The sequence below is a fragment of the Zeus faber genome (genome assembly GCF_960531495.2).
Source record: "Zeus faber genome assembly, chromosome: 3".
Classification (NCBI taxonomy): domain Eukaryota; kingdom Metazoa; phylum Chordata; class Actinopteri; order Zeiformes; family Zeidae; genus Zeus; species Zeus faber.
In genome coordinates, this window is record NC_137190.1 from 33,369,580 (window position 1) to 33,390,517 (window position 20,938).

A 20,938-nucleotide genomic window follows, 5' to 3' on the forward strand; every position below is an offset into this window, starting at 1 on the left:
AAATGATTTCCATATATAGATCATGTCACAGAGTTCTTGGTATAAAATACCTTGCACAAATCACAGCTTGAATAGCCTGAGCTAAATTTACTAAATTAGTCAAAGAGGCAAATAAAATGGCCACCTCTCAGCAGCAGCATTTTTTTGCCTTGATGTACATCAATCAGATAAGCACCACCACAACTCTTCCATGATACCTAAATTGTCTATTAAATGTATCGTACAATAAACCATAACCCTGATAGCTAGTGCCAATAGTGGAGAGCCAAAGAATTGCAGCTTGGAGTGCCAACAAAAAACCCAACGGAAAATACATCAGAAATGTAAAAAAATACTGTAGGTGGCCTTTAAGCCTGGGAATTCCCAGTTGCGTGTGCTTGACAGAATTTTTAGTAGCTGCCTCTCACCATGGAGATACAGGTGAAGTGGTTGACCTCAGCATTTTACAACAATGCCTGCTCTGACTACAATTATTTATTCAGGTAAGAGCCTGTGCAACCAGCCAACTGTGCCCCAAATAATACGCTGTATCTGTATGTAAGTGGTCATCCATGGCCTCCTGTGCACCAAACCAAACCTTAATTTAGCCAAACCATTCATATGCAGTTCATAACCTGCTCCACTTTGACAACCACTCAACTCAGCGGCTCCCGACCAGTCTAGCCTCAAGATCCTCAATTCTTCTTAGTCATTTAGTCATTACCCAAAAATAATTTAAGACTGGAACCATTCTAATTTATTTTTTACGAAATGAATAGCGCAGTAGGCTTTGTCCACTGTTAAAAAGAGTGAACAATTTGCTTTGACGTGGAAAGCCAGAGTGTAGGAGAGAACATCTGATAAGAGTTACTTTGATTTAATGTGACCTGGCTAACAGCATTGTCGTGGTGTCAGACATTAGCCATATGAGGTCAGCGCAACCACACTCTCCGGTAGGCGACATGGTTTCAGAACAAAAGCACAGCAGTAGGAATCATTAGCTGAAAACGAATGACTTAGCCCTATAACCCTCATGTGCACTGTGTGGATATGTCTATGTAGGTTAGAATGTTTTACTTTTAAAGAACAAGAACACAGTCCAATGAAACCGATGATGTACACCTCACGATCCGTCTGCATTCTAATTTTTCTGGAATGCTGTCATGTTAGTGCGGAACTCTTGACTCTTGAATGATTCAAGAGTTTCTTCTCATAAGGCTCTGAAGACTCACATTTCAAAACACTAATTGATAGAGACTTATTTTATAGCTGACACAAACTGCTTTTACATTTCTAATTGATGTTTAGTTACTTCAAAGTAAAACCCCTGTTTCCAGTGATGTTTGCTTGGTATTTTGTCCACCCCCTGTACTGCTTCCACTTGAGAACTAAAGAAAAGTAAAAACAAAAAATAGCAAAACTGAATTTCCATTTTGTTTCCCTTCCACCTCCAAATTTTTAGCGTAAGCCAGTCTGGAAAAGGTCAACTACATCCGAGAGTGCACAGAAACAATAGCGCGGCTTACTGCAGTCTTCCGAGATTCTCCCAGAAACACCCAGAAATGGCAAAGCAAAGATTCTACGAAAGCATGGCAGTGCTTAGGAACTCCGCATCTGCGAGTCATTTATAATGCACGTGGAAAAGCATGATGACTGACTATATGAGGTCCCAAGGCGCCATGACATCTCCAGTGAATGAAAAGCTTCATTCTTTGCCCTTTCTTTAATTCATGGTATGCTGAAACAGACACGGAACTTTACCTTTAGATTGTAATTGTATCCCTTGAATTCCTTAGCCTTTGTGAAATATGCAAAGTAAAAGTAAATACAGTTCCGGATTTCTTTTGACGCTCCATGGTTTTATAGACTCAAGTCAATAAATTGTTTAGGGGGATACTGAGGTGTTTTAGCGTGTAGCACATTGATAAAGCGTAATCTAAGCACAGATGGGAATTTTATATGATAGCTATGTGTCCTGTCCCCAGGGTGAGATTAGCATTTGAAGAGGAAGGCTTCACACACAGACCACTTACTCTTATACCCCTTTCGAATTGCACAAAAAACCCTGTAACACCCGCTAATATCTGGCATGTGTCATCAGTGGAAAAGGTAACTCCTGGGTTTCAGTGCCAGGACAAATACCCCGCAATAGACAGTTATTTATTGGCTCTACCTCCGATCGGCTCTGCTGTGAACAGGACACCCGGGTCACCCCGCAAATTTTTGGCCCTTTACCGGCGAGATGCGACTCACGTTGAAGTTCCGGACGTTGGTTCGTTATTAGACAGGAAAATCAAAATCAGAAGTCAAAATCAGACTTTTTTTCCGCATTGGGGACCAAGATGAGTTGTGAGTGTGGGGATACTCCATGCTGCTTCTACTGTAGTGTTGGGTCGTTCATGAACGATCACATTCTTCTGAACGGCTCAAAATAATTTTTCCAAGTTTTACAGTTTTATGCCGTTATTTGTTAAGTTGCTGTCTCCTCTACTGTTTTGTTCCCAATCACACTGGAACGAAAGTTAATGACTTTTTTCCCACATGGGGGACCATGAAATGTTTTGAGTAAGGGGATCGCTCCCTGGCTCCGAGCTCCTGGACTCTGAGCCACTCCAGCAACGCCCAGAGCCAGTCTCCGAACCAGAGGAACATCTCTGCTTCCCAATGCCCAATGACAGCGTCTGCTGCTGCCGCCCGTCGCCGCTGGCTGCCGCCACTGCCTTCCGCCACTGCCTTCCGCCACTGCCTTCCGCCGCCACTGCCTTCCGCCACTGCCTTCCGCCACTGCCTTCCGCCGCCACTGCCTTCCGCCACTGCCTTCCGCCGCCACTGCCTTCCGCCACTGCCTTCCGCCGCTGTAGTGTTGTGTCATACACTTTTAATTTTGTTGTACAAACGGTATATGGTAACGCTACCAAGCGTGAGTTTCATGGCTGAACTTGCAACCATGTTCAAATCATGACGCCCACATTCCACTTTAAGTTCAAGGTTTGAGATAAGCTAAAAAGAGAAAAGATAAAACAAAAAAAAAGTTACAGTACGGCTTCCACCCATGCTCAACCACGTGGATAATCAATGCATTTTAACATTCTACTATTGGCAAGAACAAATTATTCATTAACTACCATTCTCTTTCAATTTGAATACTACTTTATCTGCCCCCAAGCCAAAAAACAGTTTTGAGATATTGATATAGTTTTTGGCTAAAGTGTTTGCTGTTTAGTGAATTACAGTGAGAGGTCTAGCACAGTGGCGATTACAGGGTTTGTTGGTGAAACAAAATCTAAGCATTTTTTTAATTTCAAATGTTCACATTAGTAGAATTTTCAAAATATAAAGAACTTGAAAAAAATTGTAAACAGAAGCTTTGGTCTATTGGTCATTATTCAACACGTGTGTTAAAGGAGGTCCAGATATTTGTGTCCGAGCTCAGTTTAACATGTATTGATTAAAGCATCATTAATCACTCTATAAGTAAATAGTGTTGGATATTCAGATGGCTCTAGACAGAGTTTAAATAATTAATGGCATCAACTAGTTCAATAGTCCTTATAATTATAATTTTATATATATATATATATATATATATATATATATATATATATATATATACATGTATATATGTATATATGTATATATATATATTATGTAGTCAAATAAAGTCAGTAAAGACAGTTCATGCACAAACAGACAACGGATAAAAAATAGGCAATGTTGAGAAAATGCAGTGTATAGATTTCACGTTTAGGGATCATAAGTAAATGATGTGTGATAGTCATATGTTTGTTTCTGGTGGAGGAAAAACTTGATTTTTGAACTGATTTGTATACATGAGGCTCTTACTTTATCCTGTATCAAGAGGTGTTGCTTGATGTTTCTAGTTAGGCATATCAGATAGTATAGCTGATCTCCAAAGTAATTTATTAATAATTACATACTAATAACATAGTTACAGTTCGCATGTTTGTATGTTCATACAGAACATAAAAAAAAAGTTAAAGCTAAGATGAGGTTATCCTGTTGATTCAATTTTAAGAAATGGCTCCGAGATCACTATCTATCTATTTAGCTCTCTCGGAATTAAAGGTTGGGTGTCTTGTATGTTTATTTCTAGAAATGCTACAGGGTCGCAAGTATCTTGGGTCTCTCAGCAAAAGCCACATGGAACTATGTATTTTATCAGAGAGCAAATTTACAAGAGGCAAGTTGAATGGTCTTTCCCTTAAAGATGACCTTTGTGAGCATCATGAGCCTCCATTTGCTAATAATTCATAATGTTTATTTAAGTCCTCGAAACACAAATTGAAGGAACAAACCTCAATTCCAATGGAAAACGAGTTTCCAGTCCGAAGAAATGAAATTAGAAAGTACTCCACATATACCAGGAGGGCAGTGTAAAACCACAATTCCTTTTATTATGTTAACCACTGGTGAACCGGCTTTCCTTAATCAAACGACCAAGGGCGTCGGTCTTGTTATTTTGTCCATTGATGCGATTGCAGAGATTTACTGGTTATGGATTCCGCCTTCCCACTTACACAAGTTCTTTGGGGTTTCATCCTCTAAGCTGTGCAGTCACTAAAGGCCACCTGAAGGTGACCACACTGCCAGCTGTAGTTTGGCAGTGTAGTCTGACAGAACCTCACCTGACAATAGAGAGTTTCTCAGGCCTAGCAAGATCATTAGTTAGACACAAGGGAGAGTCAGACACAAAGGACAATCAGCAGTAATGTGAGTAATGTACTGTAGGAACCAAATGACTAAAAATAAAATAATGAAACTTTTATTTTGAAATATTCCATGAAAACACGGAATATTGTCATTATTATAAAGTTTTCATAATTACATTTTCACAATAATACTGCTGCATCTAATTCATATTTATTTCATAATCAGTCTCATAAAGGCCAACTTTGATAATTATAGGCTTTATTTCCCCATGACACTTTTCTAAAAGCCATTTGTCCAAATGAGTAAGCACTTTCATAATGATAGGGCACAATTCAAAAAGTTTCATTTTGAGTAATTAGGTCCTCCATAGTTAGTTGTATAACAACATTAAGATATGACAAGTCAATAAATCTATCCATCCATCAATCCCTTCTCTACCAGCTCATTCCCATTTCGGGACAACACAGAGTCCAGAGTCTTCCTCCGCTTACTTCAGAGACACTGAATGCGACGCCACATGCGTCCTGTATAGATGGAAGGAAAGCGGAAAACTCACACAAGAGCATTCATACTTCACGGAGACAGGATCAAATCAAACCCAGGTTCCAAGCGACAGCGCTCCCCACTGTGCCACCATGATGTCCAACCCAGCGATTGATCCGATCGATGTGATCATAGAAAGAAGCGGCTTGTAAGATCCAAAGACCCATACTGCCACAGGGTGCAAAGTGTTTTTCAAATATCAAAATAATATGTGAAAAGTGACTATGATTGCTAACATCATGAGTTCCATTGCTCCAGCTACAGTAGGAGACAAATAAAAGGTCTATTGAAGGTTTGAAATTCAAAGGGGAATATAAAATGCGGCTTTCAGAACCACGGGTGGTAAACCTGATAGAAGGTGTTGGAAGACCATTACAGCCAACCTGTCTCGGACAGTGGTTCTCAAACCCTTTGAACCAAGTACCACCTCTGATCACGCCAAAATAGGAAAGCTCAACCTATGAGCCACAATCCCACAAATACAATAACAATATCAATGCGTGAACACCTGCCTCTGCAGTCAATCGCTCACCACGGCACTTGAACATGATTTTTTTTTAAATATATCACATTTCCAATATGTATCTCTGACAACAAAAAGGCAACTGAAAGTTAATTTCAGCCACCCTCTCTTGCACTCTCTCACGCATGCATACAATTAGTCGTCCTTTAAGTTGTCCTTTTTAGAGAAGTTATTTTTGACTACTGGCAAGAAAGAACAACAAAGTCAGAACTGTAATATGATCTGAGATTTTTTTAAGTACCTATCTGAACAAGTTTAATTTACACCTAATGTCATCAACCTGGGTGTGGCCTGTGTATAGAAAAAAAGCTTAAATGATAAAATCTGAGAATTGTTTAGTTTTTCTGTGTCCTCTGTATAATATTAAATCAACATATAACAAATAATAATATACTAATGTATGTACTAATGTAAATGTTTTGTTTCCCCCACCATTTCTCAGTGCACATATTCCTCTGGTGTATCACCTGACAGACGTACATACACTTTGGCATAGCATTGGCATTGAGGGAAAAATGAAGAACATTAGCATTTCACGGAAAAAAAAAACAAGGCTGTTCAGTGCTAAGACTGCACCATGGCACACTTTGTGTGGGAGCAGTTTTTCATCAATAGTTGGAACTAGGCAAAGAAGTAAAGGTATCACGCTTACAGCACAGTTATCGGCTGCACGTCGAAAAGGTCACAGCAAACCAGACGGCAAACGGTGAGCTGTTTCACACTGGCAAGGACAGCATCGTGATAGTAACAAAGGATTCGATTTTTTTTCATTCGAGATATCTGAATATGACTTACTGAGTGGGCTAACTCACTGTAACCACTTCAGTACAAAGTGGCTTACCAGTCGAGCTGCAGCATCACAAACCGCAAGAAAGGGAAACGTGCAGCAACACGGTACACAGCAAAAGTCCAGTGTTGAATTAACTCCCATAAAGTTGATTTCAACACTTTTGAGTGTTTATGTAGCTCCACACTCTCCAGAGTTAAATTAACACTTTCAAAAATGTTTAGTAAACATTTAACACCAGAGTTCCTTCAGTACAGTAATACAGTAATACTGCTACGAGTTACATTTTTTTAAATATTGGTAGTGCTAGTTTCACTACCTTAAGTGTCAAGCTATCTACATTGAAAATATGTTCAAATTAATTACAAGAATTAATTCAAATAAACAAATAATTTTCAAAGATAACATTTATTTTTGCATTTTCTCCCTTACAATCATTCATACACATTAATTAAAACATTGTGGATAAAGATACAAACTTTTATCTGAAACATTGTATGAGCTTTGAAAATGAAATTTATGAAAAAATTATGAAATTTAAGCTCAGACATTTTTATTATGACCCTTTTCTCACTTCGAAATACTCTGCAGGCATGATGATGGTCATCAAAATACTCTTTGAATAGCTTGTTTTTCAATAAAAAATGGGATCTCCAATCAAAAGTTGATCACTTATTTAACAAAAGACTGGCATACCTTATTCCATTGCACTGCGAATAACAAGTCCAGCTTTATACTACACCCTCAACTTTAACCCAACTAGATGAGAACATCTTTTGACAAGATAATTTCAATCATTTCACTGTTCATTACATTCTCATCTTTGAGGGAAAAATATTTGATTGGCCCATACTCATTTTGTTTGAGGGTGAAGGTTTCCCAGTGATACACAATGGCCATTAAATGATTATAAGCAAGGGATTTGGTTATTTAGAAAAATGTATCAATGATCTTTAAAAATCTTGTGCTTGGCTTCAAACCTCATATGCCACATATTATGTGACCAACCGCATACCAACCGTAATTTACAGTCAGAGCTTCCAAACAAGGTGTCACTTGTGCAAATCAAGCAAATATTTTTAAAGCTATGACTTGTTAATGACAAGGGTGTGGCAAACTGGGATTCTGAGATAATCACCTCCAAAGTTTATAAGGAAATTCATAAGGAAAATTGGCCCCATATTATACTGTATATTAGGATAAGGGGGCAATTTTCCTTATAGAAGATGGGTAACGGGTCACAAAATGATGCTAGTACTTAAATAGTTTTTGTTCCCTGAAGGAATAGTCACCAAACAACAGTGGGATATCTTTTACACAGACACAATGTCTGAATAGAATTCAAACCAATGCCATTGTCAGCGTTCTCCAAAATATTCTTTGTTGGATGGCTTTTCCGTTCTAAAAATCCATAATCAAAACCATAAATCCTGGAAAGCAAGTCCTGTTCTGACATTAAGTGTTGTGTGAGATTCAAAAAGCAATTGGATCTTGTACTGAACCACAACCTCAGGAAGATCATGCATTACACAGAATCAAATGAATAGTTATTACAAACATGGAAATTATTCATTCAAATATATTTCAATGAATTAAGTGTGAAAAAAAATGCAAACCATAAAGCGACTTAAATTGTGGGTTTTCCTGGAGAGATTGGCAATGGATTTCAAACATATCTTTTCCACGAAGGATCACCTGAGGATCATCCTCATCATTCTCACACAATCATTCTTCTCAATCAAACAAAGGCGACAGAAATGACAGCTACTGAATGACTTATTAAAAACAAGATTGTACCATATACCTGCTCATCAGAAAATGGAAGACTTAGCCCATGGCTATCCAGTTTTTTTTCATATAATTTATCAATGGTTCTTGTATAACATCAAAACAATACTTGTGCCAATCTTGTGCGTGAAAAACGTGATACCAAATGAATGGTCTTGAAAACCAAATTACATTTTGGGGGCAAATTTCTTCCAACAAAATAAAGACAGCCAATTTTGTGAATGCCACGTTTGAAGCCAAGGGGATTGGCTGTTTCAAAATCATCATAGTATACTTGAATTTGTAATGCATGTCTTTGCTTTAAACAAAGGGTGGGTTTCAAAATAACTTCCATCAAAAGGTCAGTATAAGTGTCAGGCTTTACACTCTTTCTTTAGGAAAACACAAATGTCTGCACTTCTGCAAATGAACTTCAATATTTCTAAAATCGGCAAATACAACATATAAAAGTATCTTTGACAGGTACTTCATTATAAGAACTGGATCTCTGTTTTTGCCTGTTGTCATATCTCACTCCGATTTTACTTCCATGTTATTTCTACTGGCTCGACAAATACCCATTTTAGCTTGAAGCATTCATTTTGTTTCCATTCTGTATTAGGAAGTGTGAATGGATTCTCAAATATTTGAAAAAATGCACTTATCACATATAATGTTGGGGTCAGTTATAGGTAAAGCAGAAATAACGGTATGCTTTGCTTGTCAGTGAAGCTCAATTGTTAGTTCCTCCAAATTTCCACAATTGAGGAGACCAAACCGCTGGAAATCCCATTCCCCTATAATTTGGCCACAATGGATGCACACATTTCTTTGGTTGGATCTTTAGTAAGTCCTGAATCATTGCTCTCAGAAGAAACACTGGGGAGCTACATTGATTTTGGTGATTAAATTGGTCCTCCAAAGCATGTCTCTGAGATGAAGTTGCAATTTTCCTCACTAGAGGAACGCACAACAGTTGAAGTTGGAGCAATTTGCTGAACATTGCTATGACCACTATTAAGGTACTTCCGAAAAACCTGCATATATTAGAAACTGATGCCTACACCCTTGCTGAGAACAAAACTATATGAACTTGGGTCCAGGATACGAACCATGTTCAACTCTTAAATGTGAAATAAGCTGGGAAAGTGTCTGACACAATACACAAATGCAACATCATAACACAAATTAAACACAAAATGTGTTTTGGAAAGTTCATCCGATGCCCCTGAGGGAGCAGTTTGCCTGGCACGGGCGGGATGAGATGCTTATCCACGATAATGTACACGCTGTCAATATTGCTTTTCTGATGGCCAACAGCGAGGAGGTACGGCTGCCGACCCTGCTGGTCGAGGAGATGTTCCTCCAAACTGCAGCATGACTAGGGTTGGGATAAGGAAACTGGACATTACACACAACAACAACAACAACAACAACAACAACAACAACAACAATAATGTGCTGTCACAGAGAAAACTATGTTGTAGAAGTGAATATTCAAACATCTTTTCACCGGCTAGTGCAAGATGGGAATGCCTATGAAGACTTAATTTCAATTTCATCCACTTTTCAACAACCCGGATTTACACATGTGGCTAAGAGGGTGACATGTGACAAATTATTATAATTGCCTCAATAATGTAATTACCTTATGAAAGACTACTCAACTGCATCACATGCACTCATTTTTTGGAGACGTGTAGTGGTCTGGTGGTGGTGGTGGTGGAAGGAGATGTATCAGCAACAACAGAGAGGCCATTTATTGGTCGTAGGCTGAGGAAAAAAGAGTCACAAGAATTAACTGAAAACGCTTTAAAATGTAATACTTTTCAAGTTTGAATCAGAACAGGGAGGCAGTATGAGATAGTTTTAAACAGTCAACCATCAATTGTTCATATTGATCCCAAAGATCAGATCAGATCAGATCAGATCAGATCAGACCTTTCAGAGATACACAGAACAAATATTAAATATAGTAAAAAACAACCTCACAGGTGCTCTCATTCCTAATTTTAATCAGTCATAAAAATAATGAATGAAGCAACTCTAACTGCAATTTTAGCAAATGCTTTAAAACAAGAAAAACAAATACAAACACACTTGTTGCCTCATCAAGATCACTTCTCGGGGGACTTTCTTCTGACTGCACCAAGCGATGCAACTCTGGTGTTGAAGTGAGCCGCTTTGCTTCTTTTATGACATTCGGCTCGTTCCCTTTTCTGAAGCAGCCTGGAGGATGTCTCGTCATCAAATAGGAGAGTGAAGTCTTGATTCACCTTGAAGAAGGAAGATATTAAACTACTACTACAGGAAATACTTGCAAATTTCAAGCCATTTTAAACATCTCATTCCAAACTTACCAATCCTTTTGTATCCAGGAACCTTGGGAAGGATAGCAATCCTTCTTCCTGGGTCAATAACAAGCTTCTGATGCTGAAAGGTCTCTCTCATCTTCTGGAAAAGCAGGGAATTGTCTGTTGTATGGTTGAGCAAAGACATGGCCTCTTGGCAAGCATCCCCATCAAGCTGCCTTTCAACAAGTCCTTTTGAAATTTGGGCCCCCTGGAGAAAAGTCAATAGAGCTATATGGCGGCAGTGCAGATCCTCGACAAATCTTCCTTTGGACTGTTTTCAGGCGCCAAGAAAAGATCCTGTGCTGCTTGCACAATCATAGAAGTGTTCCCGAAATGAAAAAATAAATAAAAATGCGTTGCCATATTTGGCTCATTAGAAATCTCAGAGAATTAAAATGCCAATGTCATGCACACAGCTTCATGTCACAACATGCAAGTATGACATGAAAGTGTCATGCAAACAATAATAATGACTATTACACAGCCTTTCTTGGAAAATGGATCGTTGGGCGAAGGGAAAAGCATCACTACCCCAAGAGCATGCTCTTCTCTGATGACTTTAGCGGGGAGGTGCCTGAGAGGAAATATTCAATTTGTAATCTAAATTGATGCAGTTATTTGGCGCGAATAAAGATAATATGACACACACATACCCATGATTATCAATCATGGGTATGCAACCAGTATATTAGCCATTTGTCTTCTTGTGGCATCTACTGTATTAGGATTTGTGTTGTTTGTACTCCTGTACTTCCTCACTACCTAATAAAAACAAAAACATGAGAATGCAAAACAAGACAATAAACAGCTTTTCTAGAGGCGAGTGAAAAAATGTCAAAGTGTTAAGAAAGTCATGAGAATCAAGCTGTGTTATTTATGTTTGTGTGTATGTATGTGTTATGACCTGGTGAGCAGTCACTGCATAACGTGTATCCTCAATTCTTTGTCTCTTGCTAGGGATCTCATCTACAATAACAGTTGATAGACTGAGTCAGACCTTTCAGAAGCAGAAGACAAGGAGCAATCTGAAAATTGTAAAGGAATATAAACAATGTCAATTATTTGATTTCCTTTAGAGTATATCTCACCGAGATTTGAGAAACCATTTGTCAGCATCACATTGCTTTGTCCAACGAGGTCGCTGAATATTTCTGCATCAACTTCTGTCGCTGTTGCATCCTTGTATATAACTTTTGCATCAGGTGGCAAAATCTCTCGATGACTGGAAAAGATAGTAAGATAAAACTGAATGTGCTTATGAAGTCAGCACTGTTTCTTGCCTCAGAGTGAATGACTGTTTCAGACCTGACACCCTTGGGAAAATATGTTGAGTAGCACAATAGTGTAACAGAGAGTCTCTGTGGCGTTAGCGTTACTGCAGCTTAATGACTCCATCAGTTATTCACACCGTAGCCGTCTCTAAACAAGGCTAATCACATCGTATGCAACTACTACGACTAACTACATACTGTATACAAACTCATCTCATTAGGATACACTCCTGGAAATGCATCATCTCTTAAAGTTACCGAACATGTTTACCAACTAGAGATGCACCGATTTCAATTTTCTTGGCCAATTCAGATTCCTGATTTTTTTTAAAGTCTGACCTGCAAATACCGATTCCCGGTCTGTTGTATGTCAATGACAAATACATCCTGTGATCTGATCACGCTCGTGTGGTAGGACAGCTGCACATATGAACTACCACTGCAATTTTCAGTTACCACAATAGTGAGATTGCTGATTTTGACACTGTGTTTTATATTGTTTATTGGTCACTATTGAACAATAATAGAACATGAAACGGTCCCTGAGTTCCAATAAAATAGAATGAGACTGTCACCAAGTTTCAGTATAATTCAACCTGTAACTGGACACAACATATAACTAACATGGAAATGTCCAGTTCAAACTTCAAATTTAAGTCTTCACTTTTCACTTTTAAGACACAAATATACATTTATATTTTATTTATATGGTACTTTGCAAATAAATTGCAATCATAACAAAAAATGATTTTTTTTTTTTACCAGTACAGTACCTGAGCGCAGTATCAGTAAATTTGACCGGCACAGAATCTGAAAATATATCTGACACTGATCTTCTGATCTTCTGATCTGGCTGATGCATCTCATATAATTTATTCTGCTGTTTGCGTAGTTTCAGATGGCATTTTGTGCCGCATATTCTGACTGAGAATTGTGTAGTTGGAACACAAAATGCGTGCACGTTGGCAGGTCTGCTGTTCACGTCGAATACATTCATTCACCACTGTATAATCATTTAAGAGACCCAGAGCATTTTTCCACTCGCAAACCTCCAAATTTGAAAGTTGATGATTGAGGAAAGATTCAGCTTTTTTTTTTTTTTTTAATTGACAGTTTTGGTGTTTTTTTTTATGCTTTACACTCTATGGGGCACACATTTGCAGAAATGAAGATGTTTTGCAATTTACCAGCATTTATGAAAGCGGCTGCTTAAGACATGTAATGAAACCAGAGTGTTTCCCACCCACAGACTTCACTTGGGCCCAGGTATATTAACAGCTGCCAAAGTGTATTTGGCGATTTTTATTTTTAATTTTCTTTTATCCATCTGAGAGAACGTGGCCATCCGTGATGGATTAACTAGTGGACTTGTTCCCTGGTATTACGTTAGAAGACGCGGACATGTCTCTCTGGTTCAGGTGGAAAGCCCCGCAAGTTTGTATCGGATCAGGGGACAGCAGCAACGGATGCTGCATTCATTGGAACTCAGAAAACAATTTTTGTCGGAAGTGATGCTGCGTGCACGTGTCTAGACCACTAGACACGTGGAACACGCGTGTCTGTGCGTCGGGACACATTCTTTACAGCCGCTTTGATCACCGCAACTGCACAAACTGAAGGCAAATAAAGACAAAATAAAAAACATGTGTCTGTCAGCTCCAGCCTCAAACAAGATTTTATACACTAAAAAAACACAAAGCTTTGGCTTTGAGCTTGCATGTTAATTGTAAAGTTGGAGGCAGTTTTAATAACTAACACCACCATAGACTGCTAGCTAGCTAATCACCTGGACACATTTTCAGTCCTGGCAACAAACACATCTTTGTAAAGCATAATCTCTGTAGATGTTTCATTGTTCATACTGCAGCTCACAGCATCAATTTAGAATGGTTTCAGTAAGGTTGATTTAATTTCACTTACCGTGCAGAACTGCATGAGAGGAGGAAAATAGCTCGGACTTGTATCCTTGTCTTCAACCCGGGAGGTAAAATGTGTGGACGGAGCTTAATTACATCTCTGTGCAGTTGGGCTGAATGTAATTCACTGACTGTCAAATAACACCATTAAAATCCAAATGTGTTCAAATGAATTACACTCTGGGAGTGGAAATCAACTCGGAAGATTTCAACACTCCAATTTTTGCTGTGTAGAATGAAGAGTGATTTAATAAAAATCAAGGTGTCTCAGCTATGAATGGTTCCCATATTTTGGAACCAAATATCTAATTTTTATCAATTACGATTTAACTATGTCATTGTATTAAGAGTTATTTTTTCTGAGCTTTTCCTGGAAAATACACTTACAATGCACCCGGGATTGACAAAAGACCACTGCATACAGAATACCGTATACAGCACATCCTTGGCAATCCCACATGAAAGAAACAGTAGATATCTACCTTGAAAACACATTTAGAGTATTCGGTGCGGAATTGTGCGTAAAACGCTTCGACTTTAGAGCTAAATAAGCAATACTCTCCACCTTATTCAAGTAACATTGTCACACCCCATTGTTTTTGTCTAAATGTAAAATTTTTCTACTTTTTGGCTTTTTTCCAGTTCATTATTCTGCACTGTTTTGTTTTTGTCGCCCATATGTATTATTTTTTAGCTCTTTGGCTTTATTTTCAGTGCATTCTTCTTGGTTTGAGTGGGAGAGTCTGAATTTAATGTCGTCATGCAGACAGCCATTCAGTCCATACAGACAGCTGCACACAAGGCGGGCATGCAGGATGATTTGGAATTCTTCCCCAAATGGTTTTGGATACGAATAAAAGATTAACCACAACCAACACAAACAAACAAAACCCCAAAAGCAAATGACATCAATGTATCACATTGAGTCCAATCCAAGACGATGCAAAGGAATGGAATACAAGCATTCCCAACAGAAACAATATCTTTAATAGAAACCCCAAAATAAATAGCTGTTTTTCCCTAAAGTAAAATAACTTATTTTGTTTTAAGCTTCAACTGGTTTGTATTCTAACCAATACACGGGCAGGAAATTCAAGACTTTTTACAGTAGTGACCTAATTCTACTGATAAATTGCATTAAATTACAATAATTTCAAGTTAAAAGGTGATATTTCCTTTTTGCAAGCAGTTGTCAATGCTTAGAAAACACACAGACCTCGAGAAAGCCATGATTGTGGTAAACTGTATTTTATGATATGTCACGAGGACAACAGGTCGGGCTATTTAAACCCTAAGGGGAATTATTTGCTGGTAGTAAAAAAACAAAAAAGAACACAGACAGAGAGGGAAAAAAGTGCAAAGAAGTAAGGAGATACACAGCCGGTTGAAAGTCAAACAACTCCTGAGTGAGCTCTCTAAGAATGTCAGACAAATTGAACAAATAATGCACATTCTGATGGCTCTGACCATCACATGGTCACCAAGATAGAGTTTGGACTCCCATTGTTAGTGTAAAAACCATTATAACAGCTCTCAGGCCAGTTAGAATGCACACGTAGTCCACCGCTCCCAGAGACGGGATGAGAAAATTGTTGGTTTTTTTTTAAACCATATTTAACAAAGAGAATGGGGTACATACGTATGAGAGTGTTCCCGTTACAAAAGCTATTATTCGGAGGAGACTAAAGTGTGAGCACGGAAAAATACGATGCACGGGAATACCAATCAAAGGAATGGAGTTTATTTTACATCTCAAAATGATCCCGTCTAGAGAGTTCTGCCGTGGCCTCGTTGACTTAAGTGTCTGGCCATATCGGTCAATGATGTGACCAAATGAACTTCCTCTTCCCAGGAAAACAAGCTCTTTCAGAAAGCTAGTGGGTTTTGTTGCACCTGAAATGTGCCTTCATTATTAGGATAAAGTGCAGTAGATCACTGCAAAATCATCGGCGCTATAATTTGATCTATCTTTTGGTATAGCCTTCATTATTTTGAAAAGGATTTCAGGTAACACTTAACAGTACTTAGTCAAAAGACAGTCCACAGTTAATACTCAACTCGGTATCAGCTATCGGTCATCAACTAACCCTACCCCTTACACTTAAGTCAATGTTCCTTAACTTGGCATAAACATTTCTGCACATTGGATGTATTTCATTTTCGAAACACGCTGACCTTAAGCATACTAAACCCATGTACACGACATGGCCAAATACCTGAACATAACCATTTCTATGTCATGAATCTTCCCTGATCGCCCAGGATTTATATTTGTTTTCATGTTTTATTTTCATCTGGTCATTTCCTCATGCCATGTCACTAACCTCCATGTCATTTCAGTTTCTCCTACTCCCTTTTGCTTTGCTGTCACTCCCTTCCCTTCACCTGGTTGCTCTGCCTGCAGCTCATTCCCTTGTTAGTCCCTCAGTATAAAAACCAGTCCACTTCCCATTGTTCTCTGCCAGAATATATCTCTTACATTACGCTGAGCTTTCCCTCACTACTACCTGCTTCCTGTACCTTCCATCCATTGCCTTCTCTGATTGATCTCCTGGTTTTGACTCCTGCCTGTTTTTTGGAATAAACCTTGTGGACTTTGACTTCTTACCTGATTGTTTTTGTGTTGTGCTTTTGGGTTCATATCCGTTCTGAGTCAGTGAGCTTAACACTCTAATCGAATACCTAAATGTAACCATTTAACCTTATATCTACCAGATCAGCTACAAATCATTGGGTATAGTTCCTACTGGCATTCAGCAGAAATGTTATATCTTGCCAAATTGTCTGTGTTCACAATTGAAATATTATTGAAATATGTTATTATGTGATGTTACAATGTAATCCAAACATAATTAAAAGTAATTATACTAAAGTAATTACACTATCAAGTAACTTACTACTAATCTACAAAAAAACTAAGAATAAATGTACTGTATATTCTCAACATCGACACAACCCTGTAATATGCAGATTATTCAAGCTACCAAAAATGCAAAAATATTTAAGGCTGAATCTGAATATTTTTTAAATACTGTATTGATTGAGTGATATAAGACTAGGACAACCAGTTGTACAAATCAACAAAAAAATAATCAAACTTATCTATTGCTAAAGAGGAAGGAAAACTGACCTCCTTCAAATATTTCAATAGAGAAGTCTGCTGTAAAGTAAATGGTGTGCATTTATATAGCGCTTTTCTAGGCTCTTCTATGACTCAAAGTGCTTCACAGTGCCTGCCTCACATTCACCCACACATTCATACATCGATGCCAGCAGCAGCCAAGCAAGGTGCACACCTGCTCGAGGAGAGCAGTTAGTGGTCTTGCTCAAGGACACGCTCCAAGGAGAACCCAGGGACTGAACCGGCAGCCTCCCAATCACCAGGCAACCTGCTCTACCTCCTGAGCTACTGCCCCCCCATATAGAAAAATCATAAACTACTTACAAATGCACATAAAAAATAGAGAATGGCAAGTGATTTGTACATTTGTAGGAGGAACACTTCCTTTGACAGATACTTGTCCTAATTTTGTCACATAGAATGCCTTTGATACGTGGCAGTGCCTCTGCGGATATAAATCCAGCAAAGCTTATAAAAAAATCCCATTCTCGTGGCGTCAACACAGGATTCATACAGAAGCGGAAGAGCCAGAGAATACAAAATCTTTATTAATATGATTTTAATATGATGCATCTACTGTATATAGTCTAAGTACAGTAGAAATTTTGGATAAAACATTCCAGAAGTCAATTCAAAAGTTACATTTAGCTAAAAAGTTATTATTCTGAAGTAAATTTCGGAACTCAATCAGTTTATCCCTTTGGGATACAGGACAGACGATGTTAACCGATCACAGATCAGGTCATCTGACCAGCGAATTTCCAAAATTTTGGAAGATGAGGTATTTACAGTAATTTTTTCTAAAAGAAACTAAAGCTTGCAAATCAAACACAGGTTTAGGCAGATTTAAGAGATTAAGAGATTGGGGCTTTATAGATGCTGTTTATTGTCCTTGCATCAGACCAATTTTATCTCCAGGTAAATAGCCAACATGATTGACATCAAATGCCTCCAAACTCAAAGAACATTGAAAATATGACAACGTTCCAATAAATAGACCCAATTAGCAGACAAACTTAATTATCCATGCATATTAGTTAGCTGGTTTGTTCTATATGTTGCTAGATGCTTAAATTGCGTACTACAGGGTTAGACTTGGTGGAGGAGAGACAAGAGGAACATAGAGGAGAGAGAGGGAGCCAGGGATAGATACTACAGTACAAGAGAAATTGCACAGCTTGCAGCTACATGATATACATTTTCACAAAGGCATTCATTTCAACAACCTCGTTTCTGAATAAAATTACAATTGCATGACAAAGAATACTCTCTTGAAGTCCTGAGCTTGAATGTTCCAGACTTTGACCATGGCTTTGCAATGGTCTCATTTGGACTCAAGACTATTCCAAGGCAACTATTCCAATACCAGTGCAAAATATGTAAATAGTGTAAATATCGTTGTTATTATCTATGACAAATAGCTAATTTCAATAGATTTCTGCAAGTATACCCAAATGCAACGTTTACATTGTACAGCAAAACCCTTTTGGTGTTGGCTTCAAGCACAGATATAAAGTTAGTTGCAATACCTGTAAAATACATAACAGTTGTAGTTTGCCAATTTATCATTTAAGGGTCAAGAATAAAGTGCTTAAGTCCTAATCAAGAGGAGCTTAAATACCAACATATAAAAATAGAAAATATACCCACAGAGCAGTAAGAATGACAATGTAATGCAAAGTAGTAAATTATATTCTATAGTTCATCTACTGAGGCAAAGCTGTATCTATAAAGGATGGTTCCGGGTACACAATAGTCACCTTCAACTTTTGTTAATCAAAACGCCCGTGTAGTAATTTAAGACGAGGGGATAAAATGCAGGCAGAGAATTTCATGAATGAAAAAAACAGTAATGAATGCCACACGACGTACAATGCATGTACAGTAGCTGATATGAAGGCGTGCAGACCACAATGTAAGCAATCAATATCAATATGTAAAAGGAATGAGGTTATATGGGAGCCATTGATTAAAACACCACAAGACAGATGACTGGGTTAACTTAGAGAAGGTGTGGAAGTCTTACACTGTGTTGCATTGTCCTCCAGACAACCCTCTGGGAGCGGCAGAGACACAAAGAAGAAAAACATATAATTGGACATCGGAGAGACGGTGACAGTTGAAGAGAGAGAAAAAGAGAGAGAGAGAAGGAGATCTTTGGAGAGAAAGGAATGTAAACTGTATTTGTTAGAAAAGCAATATGGAAGGAAAATGGTGCGGACTTTTCCGATTCCTGAAGTGTATCGTCTCAAACATTTGATGAAAGGTCTTAAAATGTGGAAGATCCGTGCATTTCATGTCTGAGGATTATTCAAGTGGACACGTTCTGAAGGTTTCCGAACAAAGAATAAGCAGGGTATTGTTCCCCGCAATAACTGTATATAATACAGTAAGTACCTCAAAAACATCTGGTTGGAAACTACAAGTCATAGTTTCCAACCGTCTCTATGCTTTTTTTCTATGGGGAAATAACAGATCCAAAAGTGTTAACAGAAGTCCAGTGGTACTTTTGATTTCCCTTTGACCCTACTTTTTATGTCTAAATTCCTTTTAACCTAGGCATATTTTACCACACAGTACATATAAATTGTGTGGCATTTCACTTTGTACACTATCATCCTCACCCCTCCCTCAAACCTAACTGCATCACCTTAACAAATTAAATTCTCCCCAAGCATCTGCAAAGTCGAATTCACCTGTCTGGGACATGCGCTAACTCTAATGAACTTTTTATTTGGCGGCGTTTATGCAGCCGTCTATCCCACCATTATCTTTGATTCAACCGTCATTATGTTGAAACACGGAATGCTCATTTAAGTGCTTGCTTTCAGTTGGTGGGAAGAATGTTAATTTTTAGCCTAGTTTGGTTATTTTTCTACACAATTCCGACTACCCGTTACTCTCTTCTACCCAACGCCTTGGCCTGGTCTGTCTTACCAGTCTATCAAGGCTGGTCCCGGCTGCTGTTGTTGGCCTCTCCTCCGGGGTGTACGGACGGAAGCGAGCGCTGAACTTGTCCGAGATGCCACGTGAAGACCTGCCCATTCCTGACGGCTTAGGCTGACCGCACCCCTGGAAGACCTACAGATGAATGGGGAAAGGGGGAAAAAGTTACCACAGCGAGGGTTAGTAGGCACCGGGACTACCAGGAGAAAACAATGACAAGGTGAAGTGACATCTGTTACACAAATAGTGGCATATAGAAGTACATTTTAAACATAACAAATACCTCTATGACCAACTTTACACTTGGCATTAACATGTTTCTTGGGTGATTGGATTGCAACTGGATATCCTTAGGACACATAAAAAGACAATGAAGTGTAAATGCATCCAAGATGCATTGAGAAAGGATTTTGAGCTGATGTTGAGCCTCGAACACAAAGGGATTATATTTTCAGTCCCCATACAACTATGTAGGAGGAAATCCATCTTGGTAGCATGGTAGCTGTAGCTCAGCTAGCGAGCTATGTAGGCGTAACACCGCAATTTGATGACCAGCCAAAAGACTAGTCACCCGGGATGGAAGGCTGCAGCCCTTGCATCTTTTACTTGGCAATAAACCTTAAACCTTAAAAATTAAAATGACAATTTGTAAAATATAAATGTTTTAGAATTATGGGTAGAATGTGTTAGAATGCGTCACATCCAAAATATGTGGAGTGGATTCCTCTCCAGCCTCCACCTATTTTGGATAGGTGGTCTGACTCTCTGCTGCCGCGAAGGTGCTGCATGTGATCACTGAAATTTGTTTAATATCAATATCCCCATAGCGTCCTTCCTGCCTCCTATCCATCACCACAAAGCGACAGGCTTCATAAAAATTCACCCAACCAGCGATGCAATGCAACAACCAGTAAAGCATCCCCCTGCCTAAATTCCCATATAACAGTAAGTTATGGGTTGGTTGACTAGATTGATTCATATGTCAGTTTTCTGTTGGTTTTGCGAAAGCAAAAACAAATGATTTTTAAATGAAGCTTGTTTCTGGAGGAAGGGTATAGGG

General features: G+C 38.5%; 1 protein-coding gene across 1 annotated transcript in view; it reads right to left on the bottom strand.

Moving 5' to 3' along the window:
- Positions 1–20,938, bottom strand: part of gpc6a (glypican 6a) — a gene marked incomplete at both ends in the record, with an annotated part of 187,944 nt that overhangs the window by 17,690 nt on the left and 149,316 nt on the right. The window contains 2 exons of the mRNA XM_079997347.1: positions 18,959–18,988; positions 19,870–20,013. Coding sequence (XP_079853473.1) covers positions 18,959–18,988; positions 19,870–20,013 — 174 coding nt within the window. The remainder of the gene's footprint in view (positions 1–18,958; positions 18,989–19,869; positions 20,014–20,938) is intronic.